Source organism: Mytilus californianus, unplaced genomic scaffold (assembly GCF_021869535.1).
Source record: "Mytilus californianus isolate M0D057914Y unplaced genomic scaffold, xbMytCali1.0.p SCAF_47, whole genome shotgun sequence".
Taxonomy (NCBI): domain Eukaryota; kingdom Metazoa; phylum Mollusca; class Bivalvia; order Mytilida; family Mytilidae; genus Mytilus; species Mytilus californianus.
In genome coordinates, this window is record NW_026262698.1 from 186,833 (window position 1) to 211,642 (window position 24,810).

The 24,810-nt window shown below is 31.8% G+C and overlaps 1 protein-coding gene across 1 annotated transcript; it reads left to right on the forward strand.

Moving 5' to 3' along the window:
* Positions 1 to 610: 610 nt before the first annotated feature.
* Positions 611 to 24,810, forward strand: LOC127700028 (inter-alpha-trypsin inhibitor heavy chain H3-like). The gene is made up of 13 exons (XM_052203467.1): positions 611 to 808; positions 2,396 to 2,559; positions 3,460 to 3,748; positions 6,287 to 6,966; positions 7,727 to 7,805; positions 8,949 to 9,053; positions 9,930 to 10,055; positions 12,182 to 12,256; positions 12,896 to 12,970; positions 14,062 to 14,136; positions 16,283 to 16,393; positions 22,859 to 23,167; positions 24,509 to 24,810. The coding sequence occupies exons 2-13, from the start codon at positions 2,482 to 2,484 to the stop codon at positions 24,724 to 24,726; spliced, it is 2,220 nt and encodes a 739-aa protein (XP_052059427.1). The 5' UTR covers positions 611 to 808; positions 2,396 to 2,481; the 3' UTR covers positions 24,727 to 24,810.

Here is a 24,810-nt window from a genome sequence, read left to right on the forward strand (position 1 = left end):
TATTGGTTCATGGTCGATTATATATCATAAAAATCAATCATGTATGATACCTCAATTAAATTTTCCATAAGTCAATACAAAGTAAGTTGGTTGACACATAAAATAATTCCTAAGAATATTTGATTTATTGTTTTGTAATAAAATTAAATATTATTCAAACTGTTGCATGTGTCTGCAACATGAAAACTCTAATTTGTACCTCACAAACACTTACAAAAACTATGTTACGCAGGGAAATAGCAGGCAAACGATATGCTGGTGATGTCAAAGAAAAGGAGAAAGCAAAGAGACAGTTTGAAGAAGCAAAGAGTCGTGGAGAAAGTGCTGGTCACATTGCTGCGTCGTACGTAAACCTTATGATTTGAAAACATTATAATTTGATATACCCGGGAGCCTAATTCTTAACAGTATGGCAACAAGAGTAATATAACAAGCACTTTGATGAATCATTTCTTGCATTTGTATACCTTTATCTGTTAAACGAAAATTCTTGTAATGAATAGAAATGCATGGACGTTAGCAGAAAACCTTTTTTTTTAAATTCATTTAACAAACTATGAAAATATTTTAACAGCCCAAGAACTTCAAACAAGTTTAACGCTAATTGTAAATGTGGAGAAGAATGCATCGGTTGTTTTCAAACTGAAATACCAAGAATTGCTGAGACGAAACCTTGGATCATACCATCACGTGATTTATGTAGATCCTGGTCAAATAGTGGAAGACTTTAGAATAAAAGTTTTCATTAGTGAATCCAGAGAAATAATTGATCTAACAATACCACCACTTGAAGGCAAAACAAAGTTTGGTAAGAATATTTTCATAATTAAACCAGTAATTAATAGGAAATGGTTCAAGTCCAACATGATTTCATATACTATCTAAGTGACTTCCGGCTTTAAAAAAACATAAAACAACTGCATATTGCTTGAAATGCTCTTCAGGAATTAAAAGTTTTGGAATAAGAGTTGATAAATTGCAGCCTCTAGGCACTAACTATTGCACGAAACCAATATACAACGACAACGAAAAATGTAAAGTCCCGATGGTAATAAATTAAACATCACAAATAATAAACGACTCATACCACATCTTCTTATATCTATTTTTGAAATTGAATTTTATAAAGATATGAATGCAAACAATATGAACTCAAAAATAATAAATGGAAGTGGGTTGTTCTATGAAATTACAATAGAGCAAAATAATCATCTGCATTAATATTTGTAAATATAGATAGCTTTCACTTTGTACCTATGATTGTTACAGCTTAAATACAGAAACAGCTTTCAAAAACCTTGAATTATGACTGCTTATGTCATCAACGACATCAATCGGCAATTATTCAGGATATCATTGATCTTTGAATCTGGTAATGGAATAAAAAAATTCCGGTTTACAAGATCCATATATGTGAAAAAATTCAATTACAAGTAGAGCCGAATTTGAATAAACATTTTTATTTTGAAGTATTTTAAATTGCACGTTATAAAATTTTAAAAACACATTTAAAATGCAAGATTAATAAATAATAATAGGTATTCTAGATATTGAAATCTCCTTTCATCAAAAGTTTGAATAAGGTTTTTAACTTCTCTTATTGTATTTATACTATGTAAAAGGTTTAAATTATAGATCCGTTGTTTTCTGCTGAAATTTACAATCTTCATATGAAAACGGCAAGTATCATACATAGACGACGTAAAGATATTTCTATTTTAATGTCTATCAAAAATCAAAATCGTTTTTTTTCTTTCTAAATTCACTCACATATAACAGCCTAAATGATACGTACGAAATGGCCTTGTGTTTAAACATTTTTGTAAAAGAATGACATATTTACCTACATATACAACATTTTTTGAACAGGTGAGAAGTATTTATTTCTAAAACATCTCATTAATAACAAGAATAATAAAGAAAGAAGAAGTTATTTTCTTGGGTCGTAAACATGTGCCTTGTAGTTTGAATCTTATAAATCTATACATTTATAGCTGTCTACATGTAACATACATAATTTATCTCCAAATCGCCAATGTCTACTCTGCGCTTGCATTGTAATTTTGTAAAACAATTCTGATTTCAAAGGGAATTTATTGTTGATATCTTTTAAACATAAAACTTCCTCTTGTGAATTATTGGAAAAGGCATGCTGAAAGGACATAGATATATGAAAGTGGTGGATAAACATTCCAGACAGCTAAACATGCAATAAAATGTCTCTTAATCAATAATCTAGGAATATATGTATCTGTGATATAACAAAAAAATATGATGCCTTGGGTACACACAGAAAATAGTGTTATACATAAATATCCAATGCATGCTTATTAAAGACTAAGTAATAATATAAAAAAGATAAAACTTATAAATCATGATAGCTCTTCTGTTTTAGAAATTGGTAAATTTGTTAACATTAAACACACTTCACCAAAGAGAATAGATATAACATACGCCCCAAGTGTTCAGGACCAGAAAGCAATGTCACAAGACGGTATATCTGGACAGTTCAAAGTGAAGTATGAGGTTTCAAGGGATAAAGATGCTGGAGATATATTGGTATGATTCTTATTGCTTTAGAATCGGAATAGTATAGTTTTGGTTGTTTTACAAGTTGATAAACATGACTTGAATAGTGCTATATATATATTTTTTTTATGTACAATAATCAAATGGTTCAGAATGCATGTGAAACTTTGCCCGATAAGCAAACGAAAGTATATTTTAATTGAAATCGATAACAGATAGCGATCAGCCAGCAACAACACCATACTGACCTCGAAATGTTATGTAACAGCTTTATTTTACCAATTAAATTACTTGCCATACTGCGTCTGGAAAAATATAAAAACAACTAATCACTTCTTTATCCAAGATATAGCCATGTTTATTTTTAAATGATCTGCAATTTTAATTGCTTTTTTGTGGGTAAAAATTTCAAACCATCCACGGTAGACTTGCGTCGCCTTCTGTATGTAAAAATCAGTTGGAACGGGTTTGACACATCAGATCGACAGCTAGCACATACAGACATTAACACAATATACCGATCTAATAGTACTAACAGTTACACGAAACTAGTTTAAAGCTAAACACAACAGATAAATAAATCATGATCTATAAGACTAAAATGTACACATCTTACGGATTTAATATGAAGACGTTATAAACATGTCTTTTTTGGTGAATAATGTTGTTGAAAAAGTATGTCATTGACATTTGCATTGCATATACATTTTTGTCCGTTTGTGTGCATCATTCAACCAGTTATTGGTTCAAATATTCAGTATAATATTTTCTCCATCTTTTGTGTTTGACGATTTACTGTCATATTTTTATCTACAAAAATAATAAATAAAAAACATCTAACCATTGAATGACTTTAAAAATATAAATCGAAAAGTAAATCAAACAGAGTCTGAAAGTCATATAGTATTTTTTAACGATTATTTTTTATAGATAGTGAATGGCTATTTTGTTCATTTGTTTGCTCCAAGAGATATTAAACCACTTCCAAAAGACGTAATGTTTGTGTTAGACAGAAGTGGGAGTATGTATGGTCGAAAAATAAAGCAACTCAAAGAGGCAATGAAGCTAATCATAGAGGATATGAAACCAGAAGACAGATTAAATATTTTGTTTTTTGACAACAAATTTGATTGGTTAAGCAAAACCGAAATGCTAGAAGGAACAAAAGTTAATTTTGATAAGGCAAACAGATTTATAGACCCTATTACTGCTAGGGGAGGTAAGATATGATAATTTTTCTTCTCAAAGGGACATTACAGTTTTCGATATTTCATTTTTTCCTAATTTCATGATAAGTTTTTAGGTCAAAGACTAAATAACGAGATCAAATATTGCCGGATTTCATCAAATATCTGCAAAAGCCTCAATGTGAACAAACTTAATTCATTTGTACGTGAAACGCATGACAAACACAAAATTTTTATTTTTCTTACAGCTCACAATTTGAAAACAAGAGCTTCTACAGTTTTTTCTCAAACCAGAGATTTAAAACTTGTTCAATGCTATCTTAACTTTTATTCACAAAATAGTTTCGTTAGCTAGGATATGTCGAAGAATATGGCCCCCTTTTGTCAGTAGTTGAAGGCAAATAACAGATTAAAGACACACAAAGTTTGGTGGTGTGTCATTTGTTACAAAGAATATATAACCTCTTATAAGGAATGCACCATTTGGAGCTTTGGGACCTCAATGCTTTTCCACTTCGTACTTTTTTTTGGTCTTTTTACTTTTTTTATTCGAGCGTCACTGATGAGTCGTTTGTAGACGAAACGCTCATTTCGCGTACACATTTATAAGCTTTGTATCATTGATGATTTTTCTTTTAAATAATTATTAAAAGGAATTTAATGGAATGCGTGCAGTCTTTAGATACACAGGCAGGGATATTTTCATGAAATTACGTTTTCTTTACATGAACAAACATAGATTCACTTTTTCATTCAGAGAAGATACTTATTGTACATTGATTTTTTTATTGTCGTATGTACAGTGTTTGTCTCCCGAGGAGATTCAACCAGTAAACAGTCGTCTAGGATATACACTTGGGAAAAACACCTTTCGCCATAAACTGTTGAAATGTGATGTTTGCTTGTATAACGGCCAGTTGAGAGCTTTACCTTGCTAATGTCGTCTGGCATGTACATGTATATTCATTTGGTTCTTTGCAGTCCAAAAAGGCGTAATGAAAGTGAGTGTCCTTTTCTTCTTGGTTCACTCCAGCGCGAACTATTATACAAGATAAGCATAATATCAAACGAAGTCAAAATCCCCTATGTACGAGTTCTATCTCCTAATTGTTTCGTTGAAAACTGTAAAATAACATGAGAAAAGCAACCATCATGAAATTGTTTTCCATCTAAATGAAATTTTTAGAAAATTGAGTAGGTTCATTTCAAGTGCAATAAATTATTTATATTATCAATAAAAAAATAAGGAATACAATCCTTTTAGACATTATCCTTTTGCAATAGACAATTTGTTTTTCGATAAACCGCAAGATTATTTATTTCATAATACAAGTGTTGAATCAGTTTTTTTATGAACAATTTAATGATGTTTAAAAACATTAATTAGACGACCTGTTAATGAAACAGCTTATAAAGAATGGAAAACACAATTAGATGTGCGAAGATATACCGTGACGTCAATCGTTTTAAAGAATTGATACGACATTCAAGCTGTAAATCGCTAAACGCTGGACAGATTGTGAAGTCTCGAGTATAACGGGAATACTTACTATATCATGTGTATTTTAACAAAATTAAATTCATAACAATAAAGAGGGTGGTATAACATCCATCAGACAAACAGCGAAGAAGATTTTGTTTTGAAACAGGTATTTTTTTGAGTTCTTAACTATCTTTTCTATATTTGTGTACATGAGGACATTTTTGAAATGTACTATTTCACAGAATGCTTGCAGCCCTATATTTACTAAAACTAGGACTTAACCAGCCGCTGAACCCTTGACTAAAACAGAAAAATCCAACTTTCATTTTTAAACTTTTATGTACGAATTTAATTTCAAGGCCTCATCTTCATGTAACCTCTAAGAATATATAATTTCCAATTGACGTTCGCCCTATGCGTCTGATAATCTGAAGAAGGGTCACTTTCCTCTCTATACATTTCATGAACGGGAACATTTTGAGAGATAATTTGAATCTTCATAGAGCATCATAACTTCATATGTAATGTTAGGTTACAATAAGATTATGTCATATTCTAAACATAATCAAAATGTAAACGCTTAAGCGTATATTGCCAAAAGATGGTCCCAAACCGAAATTTACTTTTAAATTCCTAAAACTTGCATAGAAATAAACAGCGACATCGAAAATAAAACACAATTATATTGAGTGTTTATTTATGTATCGTATGTCTTCCAATAAAATTCTATTCATTTTGCTAAAAGATGAACAATTTAAAAAAAAAATTATCTCCGTCAGCAAATTTTACAAATAAAGGTTGATTATTTTAATGACAATATATTATCGCTGAAATTTTTAAATCTGTAAGTGTATTCCGAGCATATTTCCGAATTTAAAAAATGATATATTTTTTTTTATCTTACTGTCCGAATTCAATTATTTTAATGAACCAAATACAGATTGAGATCCCACATTGACTATATTATAAGATTTTCAGAACGGGATCCGTAAAAAATCTTTCCTATGCGATTTGTGACTAAATATGCTATACAAAAACGTAAGTTTTTCTTTCTAATATTATACAAGACTTTTAATTTACATTGCAGGGACAAACATCAACTCCGCAGTAACAGATGGAATAAAATTATTAACGAAACACTTGGATACTAACAAATCTTCTATAGTAATGTTTCTAACAGATGGACGTCCAACTTCAGGAGAGGTTCAACGGAGTAATATTTTGAAAAATGTAAAAACAGAAAATGAAGCCAGACTATCCATTTTTAGCTTAGGTTTCGGTAACAATGTGGATTTCAACTTTCTTAAACAGATGTCTGCACAAAATAATGGATTTTCACGGCGAATATATGAAGATTCGGATGCCTCATTGCAGATAAAGGGATTGTATTCCGAAATTTCATCCGCTCTTTTAAAAATTGTCACTTTTAACTATGTTGGTGACATTGACATGAACACACTTACACAAACCCTTTATCCATCGTACTTTAGGGGATCGGAGTTAATAGTTGCTGGACAAATAAAATCGAATGGTTCTAACGTCGTACCCCGGGTCAGAGGTTGGAACAATGGATACATAGATTTAATATGGAAACCGAGACCAGTTCCAGACCTGAAAGCAATTACCACTGATACTGATTTAGCAAAAATAACGGAAAAAATGTGGGCATATCTAACAATAAAACAGTTGCTAAGAGATATCGAGAGTGATATAACGACCACTAAGAAGGACGTAATTAAAGCTAAGATCATATCCTTGGCAACAAAGGTATGTTTTCTTTTATGTTTCGTTTAACGTTCTTAAAAGTTCAATGTATTGATATAAACAGGTACTGACTAAACTACCGAACTTCAAGGTAAATTGAAAAAAGGGGGAAAACCTGACAACATTAAACGCTCGACTATATCAACCAAATTAACGAATAGAAAACATCTGTCAAGTTCATGACTCGGTACAGGGCTTTCAAAAGAAAATTGTGGGTTAAACCTGGTTTTATAGCTAAAGCTCCAACGTGTATGACAGTTGTTCACAGTTCCGTAATATTGACAAAATTGGGTGACAACCCAGTCATAATTGGTGAACGGGACAATATTTGAGATACAGCCAAAACTGTGTAAACATACATTACATACATCCAACACAACTGACTTAAACATACATATATATCTAATAAAGAAGTCACTAATAAAACGTGTTTGTAGTTGATAGTATATACAGTAAAGTTAACGTAATGACATATACAGGGAAAACTGTAAAGTAAATAAGATAAATATTATTAAAGCGTACATCAAGTATGATTACAACACAATGACATCTAAAGGGTTCGTCCTTTTTAGTTTGAAACGCAAAAGTATTGATTCACAATTCATTTTTTGTTATATAATGTTTCGTTGTTTATGAATATCATTTTTAAAATAGCTACACTACGTCAAATGTAGCATCATAATCTTTAGCTTATATGTTTTAAAGATAAACAGGTATTTGGTTTAAAATACACATAAAATGACACACAAATTTGTCCTTTTAGTACCAGTTTGTCACACCCTTCACATCTATGGTAGTAACTGCGCCTCAGCTCCGTCAACCTAGACAGTCCAGCAGCCAAGGTGAGTAGATAATTAGAAAATATTACGGCAATTAACACTAGAAGAAATTAATTGAAGAATTGAAAAATGAATAACACATTGAACACTTTTCTGCTTATTGAATCAAATTTTAAATTTTATTCAAGTGTTTCGCTATTTTTTGTCATAGATCTTTCATTCATATGATTATTTATATATGTGCATATGAAGTATAGTTTTTGAGCTTTAGTTTTAAGAAGAATTGTAAAACTGTTGTTTTCAACAAAAGTGGTTGCTTATGGATACGCTTTAGCTTTCTTTAAAGAATGACATTGAAATTTAGCAACAGCTCAGTTTTACTTTCAAACAGCAAATTTTCGTAATATAAAATTGAAATAGAATAAATACCACATAAAAATCCTTACTGTTTATTAAATCTGATTTATAGAGGACTTTAGTTTCTAGTGTTTTGTATATTCCCGTCACCTGGCCAAATTGTTAACACGTGTTTCGAAGAGCAAACGTTAAAGGTGCTCACAATAAAGTAGAAGGTATGACAAGTGCTTTGAAAGGGTAAGCATTTTGCATGCCATACTTACACATCCTAATGTTAACAAATTCTACCAAATAGTATGAGGTATTTATGAAAATAAGTCATCTATAATTTTTCAGGAATGTATCTGCTTCATTCGGAGCTTTTATTCCGGGTCCGACATTGGTTATATTTTATGCCCCTTATCGCGATCGGCAATATCGGCTCTTTAAATTTTGTAGTAGGTTTTTATTTTCATATATTTTTCCCTCGAGCTTCATTGAACAATAATTATTTGATAAAATGCGTATCTGGTGAAGTAAAATTTGTATTGCTGATGTTGCATCTTTTTTTAAATGTAACACACTCACCTGATACCAACCTTTTCGTGATTGCAATTGTTAAACTAAAGTGATGATGCGAGTTAAGGCTTCATATAAAGTTTTGGTGATACAAAAACTTTCATTGAAAAATCGTGTTTCATTTCACTACATTTCAACAAGAAATGTTCAAAATAGGCGAACTACAATAAATGTATGTCTTAAAGAAACCCGATCAAAACGTTTACATTTCATGTGAGAATTGTCTATGGGTAATGATACAGATCAAAATTAACACAAATACACTGATTTTGATATTTATTTTTTCCACAGCCCATGACATTGGTTCTCATGGTTTCCGTAGTCGTTCTCATAGACCTCGTCTGGGAATGGGGTCTACACGGCAGTCTTTAAGTATAAAACCAGATCCTGTAAAAGGTATTTATTTGGTTAATTTTAAGTTGAAAACACATACATTGTGTATTATATTCCTAATTACTCTAAATATCAGAACAACAATGTTGAATCTATATATATCTTTTTATTACCTTACTGTTTATTAAATCTGATTCGTAGAGGACTTTAGTTTCTAGTGTTTTGTATATTCCCGTCACCTGGCCAAATTGTAAACACGTGTTTCGAAGAACAAAGTTAAAGGTGCTCACAATAAAGTAGAAGGTATGACAAGTGCGCTGAAAGGGTAAGCATTTTGCATGCCATACTTGCACTACCTTGTGTTAACAAATTATACCAAATAGCATGAGGTACTTATAAAAATAAGTCATCTATAATTTTTCAGGAATGTATCTGCTTCATTCGGAGCTTTTATTCCGGGTCCGACATTGGTTATACTTTATGCCCCTTATCGCGATCGGCAATATCGGCTCTTTAAATTTTGTAGTAGGTTTTTATTTTCATATATTTTTCCCTCGAGCTTCATTGAACAATACGCATTATTTGATAAAATGCGTATCTTGTGAAGTAAAATTTGTATTGCTGATGTTGTTTCTTTTTTAAATGTAACACACTCACCTGATACCAACCTTTTCGTGATTACAATTGTTAAACTAAAGTGATGATGCGAGTTTAGGCTTCATATAAAGTTTTGGTGATACAAAAACTTTCATTGAAAAATCGTGATTCATTTCACTACATTTTAACAAGAAATGTTCAAAATAGGCGAATTACAATAAATGTATGTCTTTAAGAAACCCGATCAAAACGTTTACATTTCATGTGAGAATTGTCTATAAGTAGTGATACAGATTAAAATTAACACTAATACGTTGATTTTGATATTTATTTTTTCCACAGCCCAAAGCATTGTTGTTACTCATGGTTTCCGTAGTCGTTCTCATAGACGTCTGGGGATGGGGTCTAGACGGCAGTTTTCTTTAAGTGGGGGATTTAGCGGAAGAAGTTTGAGAGCAGATCGTTTAGGTATTTATTTGGTTAATTTTTCTTTCTATTGTTATGTGTAAACGTGTTTAAAGGCCTAAAATATTCATTAAAAATTCTTTTTCGAAAACAGAAATTTTTTTTATCAATACTTTCGATATTCTCGGTTTAAATATATCAAGGGCGTTTGATAATTCAAGACAAACACGAAATTTCAGATACATATATATTTATATAGGGCGCTGGACATGAGGCTGTAGTGTATCAAAGGTGTGAGTTCAAATCCCGCTAAGGGACAAACATTTGTCAGCATAAAAATTTAATTCTAACACTGTTGGGTTTAATTTTCAGACTTATATGTATACCTCTACCAAGAAATTTCCTTTGCATGCACACGTATAAAAATTGCGGTTTTTATCCAACGCAATCATAGATTTGAACGTTGTTTTTAATTTAGACTTGTTTATATATATATGGTCTAGCGCGTCGGGCATAGTGCAAGACGATTTGGTGCCACGATATCTCAGTAGCATGAGTTCGAATCCCGGCCAGGGAAGAACAAAAAATTCACTTCCGCAAATTTACAGATCTAACCTTGTTGGGCTGTTGTTCAGACGAACTATATATACAGACTGTATTTTCAGACTTGTATCACCATCACTGCTGGTGATCCGATGGATAAAATCTGTTGTAGAGTCGTCACTGGTTCAGACGTATTTTTAATATAATTATTTCTATGACAGCATCTTACATTAATTTGTAAGATCCTTTACAACAGATAATTCAGCTGATCTGTAACAATTCCATCTTCATGCCTTATATATCATGTACTGTGTTACGACGCTAGATAAAAAATGACGAGGAAAGGTAACACCCGGTCACCGAAAGCTTTATTATTATAGAGCCTAGGTGGTCGACTGGTCTAACGCTACGGGCATAGTGCAAGGCGATTTGGTGCCACGGTATCTTAGTAGCATGAGTTCGAATCCCGGCCAGGGAAGAACAAAAAATTTGCTTCCGCAAATTTACAGATCTAACATTGTTGGGCTGTTGTTTAGACGAACTATATATAGAATGTATTTTCAGAATTGTATCACCATCACTGCTGGTGATCCGATGGATAAAATATGTTGTAGAGTCGTCACTGGTTCAGACGTACTTATAATATAATTTTTTCTGTGACTGCATCTTACATTAATTTGTAGGATCCTTTACAATAGATAATTCAGCTGATCTGTAACAATTTCATCTTCATGCCTTATATATCATGTACTGTGTTACGACACTAGATAAAAACTGAAAACTAAATTCAACATCAGACTTAACAATCACCGGTCTTTTCATACAAAAGGAAGAAACTGTCCAATTAAGAGACACCTCTTAAGAACAGGGCATACTTTTGAAAATATCACCTTTCAAATAATTGAGGTGAACCAAAATTGGGACTCCCAAAGGAGAAAACAGAGAGAAAGGTTCTGGATGCATCGACTACGTACTCTTGAACCTGATGGACTTAATGAGAGAGATGAAAAACAGTTCTACCCACAAAGGAATAAATCCTGAACTTCATTCTATTTAACTAAAACAACTATTTGTTTTGATTTAAGAATTGCTTTGTACAATAAGCGGCAAAAATATTTTTCTAGACATTTAACATTGAGCTGCAAAAATTTCTTTACAGCCTCTAATTTTTACCTGGTTGGCTGCACGCGCCTGATGAAGCTAATTTGTTTAGCGAAATATTGCGTGAATAATATAAAATATAACTACTAATTTTATAACACTCATTAGTGTGTTAAAGTTACATTCTTAGGCACTTATATAATTTAATGTAGTAACTGCATCAGTTTATTTACAAACTGATCCACGCCTAGATAGATTGAATGTTGATTGGTGCTATTTTTAGACACTATATATATATAAGTCTAAATTGAAAACAACGTTCAAACCTATGAATGCATTGGATAAAAACCACAATTATTATTGATTATTTGACAAGAACCTTTGTATGAAAGAAGCATGAATAGGGTTGCATTATACCAACTTTTTAAAAATTTGTATTTATTGATAATATTTTTGCCATCGCCCATCAAAACATAATAGTAACTTGAATTGCCAGTCGGAAATTATCAAGTAAGCACCAATACAATGTTTGGTTTTTTTTTAAGCTTCGAAATTATTACCACCAACAGATACCACCTTTGACATCTCCGCTGTCTCTAAAGGAACGGTCTTAATTCCAGGTACCTGTTTTATCATTGTCATGCAACATACAATTTTATTATTTCTTGGCTATGCAAAATTTTAGTGAAATCTATATATGAGGTAGCATTAAAAAGGTAATATTTACGTATAAACAGAAAAACTTTCAAATTGATTCCGCTGACTAGATCCGGGTTGCACAAATATCGCCCTCTGTATTTACAATCGACTGAATAAAATCACATGACAGGGTACGATTTTTAGTTATGTTTGGTTCAGTCGAAAAATTATATACATCCACAGTTACAGCACTTCGATTCAATCTACTCAAATTTTCGAAACAAAAATCATCTGATATGTCTGGAAAGTTACTCAAAAAAAATCAGCAAATGTTTGAACTGAACTGAATCTAGAACAAAAACATATCTTAAACAATTAACTCTAAACAAGACTTAACTTTTTTGGGTTCAGACTTTTTAGATGATTCTAAGATCAAAACAACCGGTCAGTACAAGAATCTGTGTATGAAAGAAGCATGAAAAGGGTTGCACTATACCATCTTTCTAAAATTTTATTTATTGATCATAAGTTTTGCCATTGCCCATCAAAACATAATAGTAACTTGAATTACCAGTCGGAAATTATCATGTAAGCACCAATACAGTGTTTGTTTTTTGCAGGTTCGAAATTAATACCAACATCAGATACCACCCTTGACGTCTCCACTATCTCTAAAGGAACGGTCTTAATTCCAGGTACCTGTTTTATCATTGTCATGCAACACTCAATTTGTTTAATTCTTGTCTATGAAAAATTTCAGTGAAATCTATATATGAGGTAGCATTAAAACGTTAATATCTACGTATAAACAGTAAAATTTTCAAATTGATTAAGCTGACTAGATCCGGGATGCACACATAATCGTCCTCTGTATTAACAATCGACTAAATTAAATCACATGACAGGTAACTTTCTAGTTATATTTGTTTCAGTCGAAATATTATATACATCCACAGTAACAGCACTTTGATTCAATCTACTCAAATTTGCGAACCAAAAATCATCAGAAATGTCTGGAAAGTTACTCAAAAGTACTGGATTGACTGTCAGCAAATGCTTGAACTGTACTGAATCTATAATAAGAAGATATCTTAAAAAAATAACTCTAAACAAGACTTAACGTTTTTAGGTTCAGACTTTGTAGATGATATCAAAATCAAAATAACCGTTTGAGTAAATATCGGTTTTAAGAAAGGATATTACAAGTAATAATTTAAGACCTAACAAGAATTTAAAGTCTTACGAAGGGTCATTATTTCTGCTACAATTTCAAAAATGAGGCTACATTTTTATAGTTTTTGCTTCAAACGCCATTGGATACATGCACAAAAATGAACCACCGTAAGTTTTTGTTACGAGGAATTTCTCATCCATTGTTTGATAACACGTTTATTCTAATCGAAACTCAAAAAGAAGCGAGTCCAGGTGTGTCGACATTGTAAGTGTTTCATGCTATGCATGCATCACAGGTCATGCGAATCCACACTCATTTAAAATGTAACAATCTTGAATAGGAAACAATCGGTTTAATTACAGAATAAATTACTACAATTATTCTATTCCAGCATATTAGCAAAGTTTCCTATACATTGGTCAAATATTTTTGATTATTTGACAAGAACCTGTGTAAAAAAGAAGCATGAAAGGGTTGCAATATACCAACTTTTTAAAAATTTATTTATTAATCATAAGTTTTGCCATGGCCCATCAAAACATTATAGTTACTAGAATTGCCAGTCGGTAATTATCATGTAAGCACCAATTAAATATTTTTGTTTTATTGCAGCTTCTACACTAAGACCAACAACAGATAGCACCCTTGATGTTTCCACTGTCTCTAAAGGAACGGTCTTAATTCCAGGTACCTGTTTTATTATTGTCATTCAAGATACAATTTGTTTAATTCTTGTCTAGTATGCAAAATGTCAGTGAAATCTATATATGAGGTAGCATTAAAAAAGGTAATATCTACGTATAAACAGTAAAATTTTCAAATTGATTCCGCTGACTAGACCCGGGATGCACAAATATCGTCCTCTGTATTTACAATCGACTGAATCAAATTACATGACAGGGTACGATTTCTCGTTACATTTGTTTCAGTCGAAATATTATATGCATCCACAGTAACAGCACCTCGATTGAATCTACTAAAATTTTCGAAACAAAAATCATCTGAAATGTCTGGAAAATTACTCAAAAGTACTGGATTGACTATCCGCAAATGTTTGAACTGAACTGAATCTAGAACAAGAACATATCTTAAAAAAAGAACTCTAAACATGACATAACGTTTTAAGGTTCAGACTTTTTAAATGATTTTAAGATCAAAATAACCGTTTAAGACTAAAATTCATTTGCTACAAACAAAACATGTACCTGTATGTAATTTTGATTTGTATATAGTTACATTAAAGTGTGTATCAAATTTCTCACTAATGTCACTTTTAAATAAGGACGGACGCTGGATACTGCCATTACTGTGGTATCATAAAAACCACACTTATATTTGCCTACACTAACAGAATATTCTTTATTTGCTCCAAGAAGTCAAATGCAAGCTATATAACAAGTTAATATGATCTTTGGGACTCTTTTTTGCTGCTCCAACTGGATACATTGGTAGACAAAGTACTTCCTTTAACATCGTCCATTGGTAGTTTTACTGTCGCAAATTGAGTTTACCTGGCGACACTTAACGTGCGGAAAGGTTCAAATACAATACTTATCTCTATTTTAATGAAGAAAAAAACAAATCATTTAATTTTAGTCATTATCTCGGTGTAAAATTTTCATTAAACAAAAATTCCCATAAGGATGTTATCTTCTTTGGCACCTAAATCAGGTGACGTCATAGGTATGTTTCCAGAGTCAATCGTAAACACCGGGCATTTTCCGCCTCTGAATGTTATAAAAAATTTGAATTCTAGGTGCAAAATATGAGTTTTTTGCTTATTATTGGAGACATTACATGGCAATACATTCTTGAATTTAAAATATCAGCTTCCTTAGTTACAGACAGGGAGATACAGCATTTTACGCTGATTGTCATCCAATGAAAACCATTGATACAAAATATTTGCATTAGAGTTATGAATATAGAAGTAGAGGGTGCATTGAAATAAAAACTATCCGTTACGTCAGTCAATGCTTTATTCACTGGAAATGAAGGCCTTGCGAATTAAATATTATGTATTTAGAGAATAGTAGTAATCAATGAACGACATCTTTGATTACAATGATTGATATCTTATGTGTAACAAGAGAAAAAAAGATAATTGCATCTTCAGTAGTATAAAGTATTATAAAAAAAATGTATATCGATTTCATTATACTCTATAAATATTGTCTAAGGTATTTCAATTGTTACTGAATTTTCAAGTGTAAATTAGTAAATATGTTCAACTTCATTGTGATCTTTTTGGATTGTATCACTTGATATCTGAGCACAAATATCGATATCAAAGGAGAATCATGATAAGGGTCAATCTAATATTGCCGACACGGTAGGCAAAATTGATTTTATAACCTACAGGACATGTGTATACCCTAAATACTGAAATATGCATTGTAGTCCTGTCATGTAATGTTGTCATTTTAATGTTATATTTAACATTGCCATAAAAGCGGGAGGTTTTGGCTAGCCACAAAACCAGGTTCAACCCACCATTTTTTTCGTAAACTGTCCTGTACCAAGTTAGGAACATGGCCATTGTTATATTATACAATGTAGTTCGTTTCTGTGTGTGTTACATTTTAATGTTGTGTTTCTGTTATGTCGTAGTTCTCCTCTTATATTTGATGTGTTTCCCTCAGTTTAAGTTTGTAACCCGGATTTGTTATTTTCTCAATCGATTATGAATTTCGAACAGCGGTATACTACTGTTTTATTTTGCATATTAGGAGAACAACATGTTTGAAATTGACTCAAAAGCCTTTTGTTATTACACCATAATTTGAATATGTTATGAGTTTGTTATCTGTGATTTTTTATCCTTTGTATTTAGATCAAAGAGCTCCTAATTTCTTCTTACATATGGAAGGATCAACAGCACCTCTCTGTATGAATTTAAATCCAAATGACACTGGCAGATATCAGTTCTTATACAGTCCAAGAAGTAAGATATTTTCAATATTTAAAAACAGTCAAATCTTATTTCACGTAAATTGGTATATGTGAAAAATCTACAGACCTAGCTATATTATCATACATTCGAGCGTAGTTAACGACGAAGAAAAAGAACATAATATTACTTAAAAATACAGATCGACAATTAAACAGATCTATATTTAAAATGTATCTTATTTGAATTTTTACATACGCTAGTGTCAATAATTGAATTTTCGGTAAATATAAGTTGAGCACAAAATCGATTAATTTTGACAGCTTGTTTGGTGTATGTGTGTAGTCAAATACAATATAGTTATGATCAATTCCTATGAAACTTCTAATTTTGATAGCTACATCAATTTTAAAAGACAAACACGTTATCTGCGGATGTGTATTTGTGAATGGTAAGTCAGGGTTTACATGTATGCTTTCAAAATTAAAGCTGTGGTCACACCTTAGCGGATAGCTCGAACGGACGCCGAACGGATGAAAAAAAGAGTTTTCCATTGACAAAATTTGTATCCGTTGGGTGTCCGTTGTTATACTGATCAAATAAAACGAACGGGTAACGAATGCCTAACGGACACTCACAGGATATGCAACGTACGAGAAACTGAAACGTACCGGACAGAACGGACGTTGAACGTACATCCAACGGACGAGTACCACATAAAACGGACACCTAACGGAAGCGTACCGGATAAAACGGATGAACAAGATAAGCGGAAAATTAAAAGTGATAATAATAATACATATCTTTCAGGACTAAGCACTGATCTTGCCCACCATCTCCTTTGTTTTCTCCTTCTTCTCCTTTCGACAACTAGAAGGTTTATATTTGCAACATTTAAGTTCAGTCGGACCTGAATAAGAGCTGCTTGATAGTGAAGACATGCTCTTACTCCAAGATGCATCATGAGTAATAGACGTTCATGACATTCAAGAAATCTGACATATCAATAATTGCAAATTCTGAGTGACGCGAAATTTTCAATTGGCATTAATCCATTTTACATTCGGTAGGTATCCGTTATCCTGCCGTTCATGTCCGTTTCCCATCCGTTCATCATCCGTTATACGTCCGGCAGAAGTCCGTTGGTGAATTTGTCTACCAGCGACTATTTTCACAAAAAAATCTTACGATTGAAATTGATCGTAAGTTATACTGAAATGTGTATGACTTACGAGTATTTTTACTCTTAAGATTTTTTGTGAAAAGAGCCGCAGACCTCTAACGGATGTATAACGGACAAGTAACGGATACAAAACGGAAACGAAACGGACGAGTACCGTACAAAACGGACGCCTACACTTCATCCGTTGGACGTCCGTTTAAAGTTTTGAACATGCTCAAAATTTTCCAACGGACAGAACGGACGTCGACGGATAAAACGGACGCTAAACGGATATGAAATGGATATGGACGGACGTCTAACGGTTAAGAACGGACGTCTAACGGACATGAACGGATTGAAAAAAAGTTATCCGTTCGGCATCCGTTCGAGCTATCCGTTAAGGTGTGAACGAGGCTTTACACACAGACACATGAAATGACGTCATTTTCACAAAGTGCTAAACAGTATTTCTTCTTAGCAGACAATATACAGAATGATCAATTTAAATGAGTTGGGAAATTGACCATGGTGAGATGGACAATATATGTATAAACTCCATAACTTAAACGTTTTTGAGAATAAAAATCTTTCAATAATCAAATGAAAATCAAGATATTTTAAAATATTGTGGTAATTTAAAGCTGAATACGTTTTTTTTTTTTTGGGGGGGGGGGGGGGGGGGGGATGGGAAGGGGGTTAATTTTTATTCAAATACATTTTATTTTCAATATCCTGTTAAAATTACCTTAGTAGCTCAGGAGAGCATACTTAAGGTACCTGTAATACATTCTCGCTCCTTTCCAGAGAAAACAAGCAAGATAAATGTCCAATTTACTTATAAAATTACATATTGTAGCTTTCTTATATCCAATTAACACGAAAGTCAAACACACTCACATAATACATTAATTCGATTACACCACATCTATATACAGTTATAAAATGTAATGCTCTAATTTTTATAAACGATGGAAATGTAGTTGGTAGACATCATCACCATATTTTTTAATCGAATGTATCGATACGTAAATAAAAAAATGTTAAAGTACACTTGACTTAGTTATTACATATCTGATCTAATAAGTGTACCACATCATTATTGATATATGGTTCTTTATTTTGTTAATGATTTAAAAACGATATTTTCTTTTAGTTCACAATAAAATTGTCTAATAACTGTATAAATATTACAAGTGATGTTTTCAAACTTTATTAGATTTCGAAATTTCGAAATTGCCCTTTTGGCTATGCATATTAGGATATTGCCAACTATAATTTCATTCAAAGGCCTGTCATAAAAACCGAGGATCATATTTCTCCCTTGTAGAATCAATTCATGGGTTAAGTGTACTTTTGTGAATATAGTTTTTAATTATATTATCAATTGGTAGATCTTTTACAGTTTTAAACAAGAGGCTCTCAAGAGCCTGAATCGTTCACCTGTATTTCAGAGGAGAAGATTTTTAAATGTTAGCAAAATTCATGAACAAATTGTGTAAAATTGTCTTTAAAGGGCAATAACTCCTTAAGGGGTCAATTGACAATTTTAGTCATATTAACTTTTTTGTAGATCTTACTTTGCTGAACATTATTGTTGCTTACAGTTTATATATATCTATAATAATATTCAAAATAATAACAAAAAACTTCAAAATTTTGTTAAAACAACCAATTCGGTGGCAGCAACCCAACAATGGGTTGTTCGATTCGTCTGAAAATTTCAGGGCCGATAGATCTTGACCATTTAAACAATTTTACTCCTGTCACATTTGCTCTAAAAGACTTAGTTTTTGAGATATAAGCCAAAAACTGCATTTGACCCTTATGTTCTATTTTTAGCCATGGCGGCCACGTTGTCGATGGATACAAAGTTCGGATACAATTTATAAACAAAATACCCTAAGGAACATTTAGTTAAAGTTTGAAGGTAATTGGCCCAGTAGTTTCAGAGGAGAAGATTTTTAAATGTTAGCAAACTTCATAAACAAATTGTGTAAAATTGTCTTTAAAGGGCAATAACTCCTTAAGGAGTCAATTGACAATTATGGTCATATAAAACTTTTTTGTAGATCTTACTTTGCTGAGCATTATTGCTGCTTACAGTTTATATATATCTATAATAATATTCAAAATAATAACAAAAAACTGCAAAATTTTGTTAAAACTACCAATTCGGTGGCAGCAACCCAACAATGGTTGTTCGATTCGTCTGAAAATTTCAGAGCTGATAGATCTTGACCAATTGAACATTTTTACCCCATGTCAGATTTGCTCTAAAAGCTTTAGTTTTTGAGATATAAGCCAAAAACTGCATTTGACCCCTATGTTCTATCTTTAGCCATGGCGGCCATGTTTGTCGATGGATCAAAACATCGGATACAATTTATAAACTAGATACCCTAAGGAACATTTATTTGAAGTTTGAAGGTATTTGGCCCAGTAGTTTCATAGGAGAAGATTTTTTAAATAGTTTACGACGACAGACGACAACAGACGACGACGACGACAGACGACGGACGACGACGGACGCCAAGTGATGGCATAAGCTCATATGGGGCCCTTCGGGCCCCGGTGAGCTAAAAAGGATGATTTGTGTTTCAAGGTGATTTTTGTAAAAATGGCAGTCACCTTGAACCAAAAAATGCTCAAATCGATGTAATCTAGATTCGGTGTAAATAATATTATGAATGGACTTCCAATCGAATTTACATATTAATGTAATTTTTAATTACCGATATTTCTTGGATTACCCCATACCGATTTCCAGTCAATACTTATATAGCAAACTCAGTTTCCCATTTTAATTGTGCCTTTGGTATGGTATTTTGATTAAGTACCATTTTTAAATATTTCATTTAGTAAATCAGTAAATTGGTCCTTAATAACATCCCAATATATCTTCACCAGGAGACTTGTGAATTTTAAGACTTGTTACAGCTTGCAAAATTTCATTGTATTATATATTTTGTTCTAAAGCTGATTTTTGTTTTCATCTAATGTGCTTTCAATAAGCTGTAGTAGCCAGTTAGCCTTTTCCTCGTCCCAACCTTCGCTTTTAAATAATTTTTCGTAAAATTTGAGATGTTCATCTAAAATAGAATCGATATCAGAATTAAAAGGTTCATCTTCACATTTTATCCTATTCCATAATATACTTTGCCCGTTGGATTTTTCTAATTGAAAAAAAATATCTCGAAGATTATCCCTTCTTTAAATCATTTACATTTAGATCTTATCTTAGCAGCTTCAGCTTTCTTTTCGTAAATTTATTTTATGTTTTATTCAAGTTCAATAGTCTTTGATAATTTGTTATTGACAGTGACAGATTTGAGACGCTCAAGTTCATTTTCCATTGTCATGTTTTTTATCATTTACATTGAATTTGGCGGATATTTTCATACATAATGCCTGTGTATAGTGCTTAGTAACGTCCCCATTTCTTAAATTTTTGTGAAGAACAATTTTTGATTTACGATCTTCCCTGTTCTTAGTGAGAAAAGCGTTTTTGAATTCTTCGCTCTTTATAGTATTTTCCTTCATAACCTGGTCCCCTGTGTATCTCATTCAAACTTATTTTAGCACTTACTAAATCATGGTAACTAAAAGGAACATGAGTAATTTTTACTATGGTAATTTTATTAAAGTCATATGAAACGAGTTGCAAAAAAATTTATTGTTTAGGAAATTATTGAACCAATGCATGAATATATATGCTAGTCAACAAAAGTAACGATACACAAGTTTGAACTCCAATTTGTCATAAAATTTAATAAATAGGAAAAACTATTAAATTATCAAATGAAAAAAAAAATCATTTGCAAAGCAAATGTATATGACTAAAAGAATCTGACCAAATTGGAAAGTGAGAAAATATCGTGTTATTGAACACAGGGGTCAAATTTATTTCGCGGAAAATGATGACAAAAGTCGACACTTAATTTCGAAGATGAGAATTACGTATTCAAATATCGGCAAAGGCATTCAAAATTTTAAGCAGACCATTCTTAAGTTTAAAGTTTTAAGTTCTAATATCGAGTTTTTAATTTTTGGGTTAAAATACGATTTTTGAAATAACAAAAAATTTCAACAACAAAAAATTCGCGTATTTGCTTTAAATCAATGGTTTTGATAAGAAAATAGCACTCTGTAAATATTAAACCAATTGAGCAATTATTTACCTTGGTACGGTGTATCTAATTTCAATTTATATGGAAAATACATTGACTTGTATCGTTTCTTTTGCTGACTAGTATACTAAAGTAAGTCCTGAGTCCTACATGTATATGCACATTTTTTTTACATTTATTACGAATCTATAACGTATAATCGACACATAATATTTTATTCGGTGATAGTTGATCGCAAGCTCATTAACATTCGAGTAGTTGCCGAATTTTACCGGATCTTGACATTCATAAACAATCAACACAGCAGCACGTGGAGCATGTGAAAAAATAAGTGAATCGAAAAAGCTATGTTAATTTATTTTTTCTATACGTTCCTATATGTTTAATAAACATTTCAATAGCTGTTGTTAAATGATTTTGTGTATTTAATTTGTTTTTTAAGAATCAAATATTACTATTTACCTTCCAGTGCACGTTTGTTTAAAATTGAGAATGGAAATGGGAAATATGTCATTATTCTCTCATCACGGGTTTTCCCTCACACTTCCGCTGTGCGGTGGCCGAAGTTCTAAAGAGAGGTCTCGTATTTAAGGTCACTGCATACGGAAAAATATCGACGAATTAGTCCACGGGAAGACAATAATTCAATAGCAATATATTTCTGAAGATTGATAAGATAATGGATTTTCTCTCACAAGAAAGTCCATGTACACTTGTTTTATTATACAACTTAACCATTCCAGTATATAAAACATATTCAACTGTTTTTGTTTAAATTTCAAGTTTCATATGACTTAAAGAAGATCTTTAATACGTTCTTATTCCAAGTGGGGAAATATCGTTCCATACTAAGATTCAATTATAGAATGTTTTAACCAATGTCTGATACCAGAAATACGCATCAGAACCGTTATGTATTTTTAAAACAGTAAATAGAATATTTATGCATTAACAAAATATTTCCTGGGGAAGATAAGGGCGAAAATACAAAATCGTCTAACAAGTGTTATTCATATTTAAGTAGAAGAAAACTAAAACAATAGATAGAAAAAATCACCAACAAGTAACAAGGAACGACATATTCATATCTCATTAACTTTCAATGCATATATTGAAATAGTTGAGACGGTGTATAATTCAATTCAATATTTAAAATGAAAACAGATTAAAGCCATTCGAGAATATCTATCTCATTTCAAATAATTATTTTGAAATAACTGTCAATTTCAGAGCCACAAAAAGCACTTCATATAAACTTTGAAAAGACAATAATTCAGGACGGAAAAAGAGATAAGATAATAGCTGTCGAGTTTCAGGAAGGATCAGAAAAACAATATATGGATTCTAAGATTTGGATGATATCGAATGTCACTTCGAATGTTACAAAACTATGGAAGGAGATCAACAACAGGAGAACAAAAGATTTTTCGCAATATAATCTTACAACTGTTATCTCCCCTTCTAAAGAAACGTTATTTGGTTTACAGCTGCATCTTTATATAAAACAAAGCAACAACGATTATGATATAGGACCATTACGTAAGCATTATTTATATAACAATTAGAACAAGAATTATTTAAACTCTAATCGCTTGGTTCCGGTATTAAAAATAAAGGATTCGACAAATAATTTATATTCAAATAACCGAAGATTTTCGTTAATAAGTAAAATATTTATATATTTTTTTTATTTTGTAAACATCGCTCCTCGATGTTTGATTTATACTAATTTTCAGTTTTTCAAATTAGTTTTAAGAAATACTGGTTGAAAATATTTGTTCAAAAATGCATATTGTTCAGAAAACTAGCTTTGGTATCCTTGAAATTCCGTGTAGCAACACAATATTTACCATACATAAAAAAACTGCATTGTTCTGCAGTCGCTGTCATGGGTCAGTTATTCAACAGTTAAAAATGTTTAAGTAACAGCATCATCTATAGTGATAGAGAATACAAATTTAGACCCAAAAAAAACAACAGTTGTAAGTTGTTAGAAAAATAAATCATTTTAAATCTGCCAAAAATTTTCAAATTCACATGCAACAAAGGGATTCATCTTCAATGGACAAACAAATATCAATGAGAGTTTGCTCTGGATTACAAACTATATGAATAGTCGGTTACACCATAAAGTGCCTTTTTCCCGGTCAACTATGGATCTGCTCAATTTTTTGTTACATGCCCTTCGCCCTTCTACTGCTACTAACCAGGAGTAATTGACCACTAATTAGATATAGGAAGATGTGGTATGAGTGCCAATGAGACAACTCTTCATCCAAGTAACAATTTATAAAAGTAAACCATTATAGGTCAAGGTACGGCCTTCAACACGGAGCATTGGCTCACACCGAACAGCAAGCTATAAAGGGCCCCAAAAAATTACTAGTGTAAAACCATTCAAACGGGAAAACCAACGGTCTAATCTATATAAAAACGAGAAACGAGAAATACGTATGAACTACATAAACAGACGACAGCTACTGTACATCAGATTCCTGACTTAGGACAGGTGCAAACATTTGCAGCGGGATTAAACGTATTAACGGTACCAAACCTTCTCCCTTTTCTGAAACAATAGTATAACATCACAACATAGAAAGACACACTATAAAATATCAATTGGAAGGCTTAACTCAATCAAAAAAGTTTGTTTTTTTATATAAAGAATTTCATGTTTTTAAGGGGTCCTTATTTTTAACCTTATCATTTGGTCTCCGTCTAATATATAACTTTCAAAAAGTATCTCCGTTTTTCTTTATGTATATCATATGTTGTGCAATGCAGTAGTTGTGTCATTGTTTATAGTTGCACTAATGTGTTCACTATTCCCCAAAATATTTGTCCAGTTTATTTTGTTTCTTTTTTTATATATATTTCTAGGTTGGTTTGTTGGAATGGAAATTAAAAGCATTGGGTTTGAATTGATTGTGCAACCTAATGTTGGGAAACAGTTTACTGTCAAAAAGTTTAATCTATTGAAGTCCACGTCTGTATCTTCATATCTAACAAACTCGTGTTGGTACATAATGAACCCCGAAAAGGAATTTCCACTTTTGGGACGCTTATTTCAGCAGAAAGATGTCGATACATGGTTATAATTATAACAAAATCAATATGATACTTTTTTAAAAAATCAATTATATCTGATAACTGAAGAAAAATAAATATTTGAACAATTTTAA